Source organism: Hemitrygon akajei, chromosome 27, assembly GCF_048418815.1.
Source record: "Hemitrygon akajei chromosome 27, sHemAka1.3, whole genome shotgun sequence".
NCBI lineage: Eukaryota > Metazoa > Chordata > Chondrichthyes > Myliobatiformes > Dasyatidae > Hemitrygon > Hemitrygon akajei.
In genome coordinates, this window is record NC_133150.1 from 7,072,264 (window position 1) to 7,081,658 (window position 9,395).

Here is a 9,395-nt window from a genome sequence, read left to right on the forward strand (position 1 = left end):
TAATTTTTATTAATTTTAAACAAACATAAATGAAACATGAATACAGAGAGTTTGAAAGTACATAATAATAGGTTAAGTATACATTCATATAGATGATAATCCATATATAATAACCTCCCAAACTCATAGTAATTACAAAAAAATGGAGTAAATAAGAAGAAAAAAAATCCCCAAAAAAGAAGAAAAAAAAACCTAACCAACATGGGCCATTGCATTATGTCAAATATACACAGTAGTGTCAATAACTCCGCACCTCCATCCAAATAATTAAGGATAATAGAAGCAGGGTTTAGGAAAAGTCAGTTTAACTGATATGAAAATGTTGGATAAATGATCTCCAAGTTTCTTCAAATTTAACTTAAGAATCACAGACAACACTTCTAATTTTTTCTAAGCTCAAACAAGAGTTAGTTTGAGAAAACCACTGAAATATAGTTGGAGGATTACTTTCTTTCCAGTTCAATAGGATAGATCTTCTTGCCATTAATGTAACAAATGCAATCATCTGTCGAACTAAGGGGTATAAACAAATATTATCCAACATTGGTAAACCGAAAATTGCAGTAATAGGATGCGGTTGCAATTTGATATTCAGAACTGTTGAAATAATACCGAAAATATCTTTCCAATAATTTTGCAAACAAGGGCAAGACCAAAACATGTGGGTCAATGAAGCTACTTCAGAATAACATCTGTCACAGGTTGGATTAACATGAGAGTAAAGAATTCCAAATTCTATGCAAGAAAAGATTTAGACAGAAACCTTTATCCCGTTTTAGCATAATAAGCACCTGGCGTGCTGTAGCTAATAAGAATGCAAACTAAAAGCTAGAACAAATGGAACTAGTACAAACAGCTCTTTCTTTGCCAACACAGATACATTGAGCCACATCTTCAGAATCCAAAGTGTTGTTTAACACATAATTACAGCTTTTTTTTCTTGGAAGTTCAACATTCCAGCAGAGATGCACATTTAAGCTACAGCCCTTTTTGAGTCTGTGGCCTAATAGTTAACACGAGGAAATCTGCAGATGCTGGAAATTCAAACAACACACACAAAATGCTGGTGGAACACAGCAGGCCAGGCAGCCTCTATAGGGAGAAGCGCTGTTGACGTTTCCTGACGAAGGGTCTCGGCCCTGCTATGTTCCACTAGCATTTTGTGTGTGTTGTTGGCCTAATAGTTACCATGGTTTGTTAACAGACCAGCTCCTTTACTAAGGGTGTACACACACACACACACACACACACACGATACCACCTGTTAATTCTGATCATCAATTTCAGCTATGCCAACTTGACTCTTGAACAAAAGGGGATAACTACGCTCATTCTACTAGTGTTCCCACACCCAATGGCCTCACTTTAAGGACTCTTGTTATTTCATGCTCTGCTTATTTACTGCTATTTATTTATTCTTCCATTTGCACAGTTTGGTGTCCATTGATCCTGTTTACAGATACTGTTCCATCAATTTGCTAAGTATGCCCTTAGGAAAAGAATCTCAGGGTTGTATGTGGTGACATGTATGTAATCTGATAATAAATTTTACTTCAAACTTTTTTGAATGAAGATGTCCTCCTCCTTCAAAGAAAGAGGCTTCCCTTCCTCCACCATGAACGCTGTCCTCAACAGCATCTCTTCCATTTCACATATGTCCGCTCTCACCCCACCATCAATAGAGTGCCTCTTGTTCTCACCTACCACTCCACCAGCCTCCATATCCAGCAGATCATTCTCCGTAACTTCCACCATCTCCAATGGGATCCCACCACCAAGCACATCTTTCCCTCACCCTTACTTTCTGCTTTCCAAAGGGATTGCTCCCTAAACAACTCCCTTGTCCATTCATCCCCCGCCCCCCCACCCGACCTCCCTCCTGGCACTTAACCCTGCAAGTGGAACAAGTGCTACACCTGCCCCTACACCTCCTCCCTCACTACCACTCAGGGCCCCAAACAGTCTTTCAAGGTAAGGTGACACTTCAGCTATGAGTCTGTTGACTTGGTGCTCCCAGTCTGGCCTCTTGCATATCTGTCAGACCTGACATAGATTGGGAGAGCACTTCACCAAGCACCTATGTTCCATCTGCCAGAAAAAGTGAGATCTCCCACTGGTTGCCCATTTTAATTCCACTTCTCATTCCCATTCCAACATGTCCATCTATGGCCTCCTCTACTGTCACAATGAGGCCACGCTCAGTTTGGATGAGCAGCACCTTGTTTTCCATCTGGGTGGCCACCAACCTGATGACATGAACATCGATTTCTCAAACTACCCCTCTCCCTCCCTCTCTATTCCCCATTCCCATTTCCCTCTCTCACGTTATCTCCTTGCCTACCCATTGCCTCCCTCTGGTGCTCCTCCCCCTTTTTCTTTCTTCCATGGCTTTCTGTCCTCTCCTATTAGACTCCCCCTTCTCCAGCCCTGTATCTCTTTCACCTATCAACTTTTATGCTGGAGATTCAAAGCAAAACACACAAAATGCTGGAGGAGATCAGCAAGTCAGGCAGCATCTATGGAAATGAATATAGTCAATGTTTCAGGCCAAAATCATTCTTCAGGACTGAGAAGGGGGAAGATGTCAGAATAAAAAGGTGGGGGAGGAAGCAGGAAGATATCTGGAAGGTAATAGGTGAAGCCAAGTGGGTGGGAAAGGTCATGGGCTGGAAAAGGAGGAATCTGATAGGAATGGAGGGTGGACCATCGGAGAAAGGGAAAAAGGAAGAGAACAAGGGGAAATAATACGCAAATGAGAAGAGGTAAAGTTCAGATTGGGGAATGGGGGCAGGGGGGTTGTTTACCTGAAGGAAAAATCGATATTCATGCCATCAGGTTGGAGGCTACCCAGACAGAATATAAGGGGTTGTTCCTCCACCCTAAGGGTGGACTCATCTTGGCACAATAGGAGGCCATGGACTGACCTGTCGGAATGGGAATGTTTGGCCACTGGTAAGTCCCACTTTTGGCAGATGGAAGAGATGCTTGACAAAGTAGTCCTCCAATTCACGATGGATCTCACCAACTTAATGGAGGCCACATCAGGAGCACCAAACACAATAGATGGCTCCAGTGGATTCGCAGGTGAAGTGTTGCCTCACCTGGAAGGACTGCCTGTGAAGGTGAGGGAGGAGGTGTATGGGCAGGTGTAGCACTTATGCTGCTTGCAGGGATAAGTGCCGGGAGGGGGATTAGTGGGGAGGGATGAATGCACAAGGCAATCATAGAGGGAGGGAGCAATCCCTACAGAAAGCAGAAGTGGGGAGAGGTAAGGGTATGGTAGGATTCCTTTGGAGATGGCAGAAATTGCAGAGGACAATGTGTTGGAAGTGGAGTTGATGGGGTGGTAGGTAAGGACAAAAGGAACTCTATCAGTGTAAAGGCAATGGGAAGATGGGGTGAGTGTGGATGTTCAGGAAATGGAGGAGATGTTGGTGAAGGCAGCATCAATAGTGGGGGAGGGAATCTGTGTTCTTTAAAGATGTCCTGAAACAGAAAGCTGAAACTGGTGGAGGCAAAGAAACTGAGAAAAGGCAATAGTATATTTACAGGAATATGAGGTGCTGCACCTCCAATTTGAGTTTGTCCTCATCATGGCAGTAGAGAAGGCCCTGAACAGACATGCCATAATGGGAATAGGAAGCTGAATTGAAATGGGTTACAAGAAGAACCCTCCCTCTTTCTCTATTTCCTTTTCTAATTACCTTCCCTACCCCCTTCTCTTCTATTCACCTGTCCATCATCTTCCACCAGTTCCTCTACTTTCTTTTCTTCCATTGTGCAATGCCTTCTCCTATCAAGTTCCTTCTTCAGCCCTTTCTTGCACCTGCCGCCTCCCAGATTCCCCCCCCCCCCATCCACCCACCTTCCAGCTCACCTGATCTCACCTATCACCTGCCAGCGTGCACAGCTTCCCCTCCCCTCCCCATTCTGGCTTCTACCCCCTTTCTTTCCGGTCTATAGACTGTTTATTCCTCTCCACAGATGCTGAGCATTAGTGTGTGTTGCTCTTCACTTTCCAATTGTATGCTCACAGACTCCTTCATTCACATTGAACTACACAACTTTCAAGCTAAGAACTTTATATATTATCGTCACTCTTTCCGAAGCAGAGCAGCATAGCGACAGTGATCTGGGTTCAATGCTGCTTACTGATGCAGTCTGTAGAGTTTCCATGTTCTGCCTGTGTACTATGGGTTATCCACAGGTACAGTCGGCCCTCCTTATCCGCGAGTTCCGCATGCGCAAATTCAACCAACCGCGAATCGAGAAAACCCAGAAGTGCTTTTCCAGCACTCGTTTGAGCATTGTTCACCTCACACCTCTTCGTTCGCTACTTTGTTCCTGTGAAAAAACAGCCCCTAAAAAGCAATTACGTGATCAAAGCAATTCCTCAAAGGCTAAAAGTGATATCTCTCGCCGAATGCGTTGCTAGAGAACATGTCACAGAAGCATATCCCTGTCAAAGGCCAAATTATACGTGAAAAAACTCTTAGTCTCTATGAGCACTACTGTGACGGTGTTGATGAGAGCGAGAGAAAAGAGTTTAAGATTAATAAGGGATGGCTGGTGGGCTATGTAAAGCACTACAGCCTCAAGAACGTAAAGATCACAGGAGAATTGACATCGGCTAATGCTGAGGCCGCAGCAGCACTCCCAGAGGAGCTCAAGAAACTCACAGAAGAGAAAGGCTACCTTGCAAGATTTGTTTGATGTAGCAAAGAAAAAGAAGAGACAGCTTCCTATAACAATGTTTCTAACTAAAGCATCTGCAATTCTGAAGACTCGGCATTCAACACTTGAAGATCCTCAACGCTCAACCTCCACAGTTCCTGACTTTAGTATTATTGAACCTCCTCCAAAGCGTCCTTATTCCCTAAACAAGACAGTTCAACAACTACTGTGCAGGTATTACAAGTTTTACTTGTTGTTTGATCATTGTTCATTCGCTGCTTGTGTTGTGAGCGAGAGGAACATGTAGTTTTTTTTTCTTGTCATTATTCCCTAAACAAGTCAGTGTAACAACTATTTACATAGCATTTCCATTGTATTAGGTGTTATAAGTTCTGTAATCTAGACATGATTAAAAGTTTTCTCATTGATCATTGTTCGCCTTGCGTCTCATTCATTTGCTGCTTGTGTTGTGAGCGAGAGGAACATGTGCAGTTTTTTTCTTTCCAATATTCCCTAAACATTACAGTATAACAACTATTTACATAGCATTTACATTGTATTAAGTATTATTAGTAATCCAAAAATGATTTAAAGTGTACGGGAGGATGTGCGTAGGTTATATGCAAATACTACGCCATTTTATATAAGGGACTTGAGTATCCGTGTTGTTTGGTATCCACGGGGGGTCCTGGAACCTATCCCCCGCGGATAAGGAGGGCTGACTGTACTCAGTTTTTCTTCCATGAGCTGGCTAGCAAGTTCCTTTGCTCTTGTAGCTGGGTGGCTGATCAATCAGAGAGAGAAGTCAACAGGGGATTTGAAAGGGAAATGGAGTTGGTGGAGATGGGTGCCTGACACAGTGGGTTGAAGTGCCTGCTTCCACAATGTACAGATAAGACAAGATTATGAATCAACTCCTTCTCAATAGATATTTTTTTCAAATCAGGATGATACATGACTTGGAGGGGGAGATAAAGGTGCTGGTATAGCAATGCATTACAATAATATTCAAACTTATCTTATAAGTTTTGTTGGTATTGAATTGGTTTGGAGCCTTGCAGCATTTTACAAATGAGATCTAAAGCAGCAACACAATATCTACAAAACACAATCCTGTCCAAATCAAGACTAAATTATTGCTTTGTTGGGAACATGCATTCTGCCCAGGGACTGAATTATAAATCACAAACAATTTGTTAGATGATGTTCGTCCTCATCTTGTAATGAACTGTGCTACTGCTGCAAAGATCTTATTTTCATGGCATTTTTCTCATGTGTACGTACAAAAATCGACGTGAACTTGAACCATGAGCTTCCCCCGGCTGGCACTTTAAATGTCCATCCCATTCCCACTCTGACCCGTCAGTCTATGGCCACCTGCAGCGTATGGAGCCTCGTATGGAGCCAGTGATCATTAATGGAGAATGTGTGGAGCAGGTTAAGACCTACAAGTATCTGGGAGTACAGTTAGACGAGAAGCTAGACTGGACTGCCAACACAGATGCCTTGTGCAGGAAGGCACAGAGTCGACTGTACTTCCTTAGAAGGTTGGCGTCATTCAATGTCTGTAGTGAGATGCTGAAGATGTTCTATAGGTCAGTTGTGGAGAGCGCCCTCTTCTTTGTGGTGGCGTGTTGGGGAGGAAGCATTAAGAAGAGGGACGCCTCACGTCTTAATAAGCTGGTAAGGAAGGCGGGCTCTGTCGTGGGCAAAGTACTGGAGGGTTTAACATCGGTAGCTGAGCGAAGGGCGCTGAGTAGGCTACGGTCAATTATGGATAACTCTGAACATCCTCTACATAGCACCATCCAGAGACAGAGAAGCAGTTTCAGCGACAGGTTACTATCGATGCAATGCTCCTCAGACAGGATGAAGAGGTCAATACTCCCCAATGCCATTAGGCTTTACAATTCTACCGCCAGGACTTAAGAACTTTTTAAAAGCTATTATTAATGCTTTTTGAGATAGTGATTTAGATGCATATCATATTTTTTACTGAGTTAAGTATTGTATGCAATTAGTTTTGCTACAACAAGTGTATGGGACATTGGAAAAAAAAGTTGAATTTCCCCATGGGGATGAATAAAGTATCTATCTATCTATCTATCTACAATGAGGCCCAACTCAAACTTGAGGAACTGTACCGGATCTTCCATCCGGGCACATTGCAACTCCTGGACCCAGTACTGAATTCTACAGCAAAGGGTAACTTGACTATCAGGTGTATCAGTTGTCCGTCTGTAATACTGACACAGCTTCTCCATTATTATCTTTCCTCGTGTAGTGGACAACACATCCAGCCCGATTGCACAGTTCACAACTTATCCCTATCAGAGGCAACCTCTTTTCTCTGTCCTCCCTGATGCTTCTTTTCTCAGTTCTAATTAAGTGTCTTTAACGTGAAACATTGACTCTGCTTCTCTACCCAGAAATGCAGCCTCAGCTGTCGAGTAAGTCCAGCCTTTTCTGTTTTTAAATGTAGATTTCCAGCATACTGTTATCAAAGCATGGTAAATGATGTGAAGGAATGAAGTTCAAGTTGGATTTTGCATTTAGTGCACCATTTAAAATGAAAACGGGAAGTATTCAACAGGTCCAAACGCATCAGTAAAGAAAAAGACAAGAAGAATGCAAGTTTCAGGACGGCCAACTTTCATCAGAGTGGAGTCTGAGGTCGCTGAAATTTGAAGCTGCACACTAAAAGCTAAAGGAACTCAGCGGGTCAGACAGCATCTGTGAAGGAAATGGACGGTGAAGACCCATCCTCCGGACTCATTAGAGGTAGAAACGGTCCGTGTGGAAAGTTCTGTCAAAAGGAAGGATCTCGACTATCCATTTCCTTCCAGAGCGGCTGGGTTTCTCCAGTTTGCCGAGATTCCAGATCCTGCAGCTTTTTGCTGAGAGACCTGCGCCCACCCGTGTCCTCAATTGGCCTCCCGCACACCCGGCTGTTGCTAGGACAACAGTTGCTAAGGCCGCGCCGCGCCGCGCCAACTCACTGCATCTTCTGTATTTCATCTTCGTCCACTTTCTGCTTCTTGTCCTTTTTGTCTCTGGGTGGCTCGATCCGCAGCTTCTTTGCCTGTTGGCTACCGTCTCCGTCCTCGTCCTCCTCCTCCTCTGCGCCTTCTTGGCGCTCCGAGCCTTTCTCAGCGCTCTCTCCGGACGCCTGGCTCCCTGCGCCCGCCACTGCCTTGGGTACCGCCTGCTCCACAGCGACCTCTGCTTTTCCCGAGGGGGCAGCAGGAGTCACCGCCGCTTCTCCGGTCTTGGGTGGGTCGGTGGACACGGCTGGTCCCAACCCGGCGGGTTTAAACTTCGGCTCTTCGTCTGACTCCATGGAACCTGTAGCTCAGGCCCCGGCGTACGGGTAAGGGGGAAGGACAAACTACGCGGAGAAAACGCAAATTCAAAATACACTCTGATCTGGGCCTTCAAGTAGTCCGTCTCCCCACAGGAAGAACCCACAAACAACCATCTCACGAAGGCCAGACCATCTGTTACTAGGATACTGATTGACTGAGAATGGCCAAAGGATTGGGAAAGGGAAGAAATAAGAAACTAACAACCCATCAAACTATTTAGAGTGGATTTTAAGATTCTGCCCAGACCATCTGCAATCAAGTCCAGTCTGTTCTAGGACAGGTGATATCCTCAGAACAGAACTTCACCATGTTCAGCTGAAATATCTCCTGACAGTGTTGAAATTCTTGGGGATACAATTGCCAACAAGGAGGACAGGGGGTTGACAGAAAAGTGCTCATAAATTGGATAGGCACATTTGTTGGGAAGGGAATGCGTAATTGGGTTTGGTTATTCTGCATGAAGATCAGAAGAGCAATGGAGATTAACAGGATCAGAAAGCTTCCTGATCAAATCTGTAGCCAGGCAAGGCTGCCGGTTCTCATCTTTCTTGTTTGTGTGTTACATAAAACGTTTTGCACATCAGTTGAGAAGGGACAGGCGTCAGGGGAAAGCAAAACCTCCCCTACGTGCACAACAGCATCTTCCACTCTTACTTAGCAGTCTACAGATTGATGAACTTTTACAATCAGGTCAAACTTGTCTTGGGAATTTGGTTGAGTCTTAATCACAGCAAAAGTCCTTTGGCACTCCTCTGACCTGTCCTTCAATGTCAAGTGTTAGGGAAAATGGTTTAAAGGAGCAGGAACTATATATTAAGAATTGGGTGAAAATGGGCAATTCTGAATTTGCAAAATTTGTTTCTATTATATTTGGTACTGGCCGCTGCCCATGGTACCCCTCCACTCCCAAAGCAACATTAATATTTTCTTAAAATAGACCAAGAGTTTACACATATTTGACAGAAGGAGAAATGTCCCAATACATGTGCAGAGGGATACTATGCCACATGAAATTGACAACCAAAAGTTAAGCACTTTACCTAAGAAGTTCACTAGTAAACACAGATCCTAAAGGCAGGATAGGTTATTTGTTTCGGAAACTGAAGGAGCAAAAATAATATATTTTCCTCTCAGGATTCACCACATACCAAGTATTGGAACTGGAAGCACCTGAGAAAAGAGAGTGATAATATCCACACCATATGTTGTCAACAGATTCTGAAAGTTCAGACATTTCAGTAGGTTGATTTGGACCCTCTTTACGAAAAGTTTTTCATGGTTACAAATGCCAAGTAACAAGAAAAGGTAATCAACATGAACACTTTAGGATTGACTGGAAGAATTTCTCCCACCTGT

General features: G+C 43.8%; 1 protein-coding gene across 2 annotated transcripts in view; it reads right to left on the reverse strand.

Annotated features, from left to right (window-relative positions):
* The window catches only part of taf11 (TAF11 RNA polymerase II, TATA box binding protein (TBP)-associated factor), a 32,126-nt gene extending 24,087 nt beyond the window's left edge, over positions 1-8,039 (reverse strand). For both annotated transcript variants that reach the window (XM_073030321.1, XM_073030320.1), the window contains exon 1: positions 7,674-8,039. In XM_073030321.1, the coding sequence (XP_072886422.1) occupies positions 7,674-8,014 (341 nt within the window). In that variant the 5' untranslated portion in view covers positions 8,015-8,039. The remainder of the gene's footprint in view (positions 1-7,673) is intronic.
* Between the last annotated feature and the right edge of the window lie 1,356 nt (positions 8,040-9,395).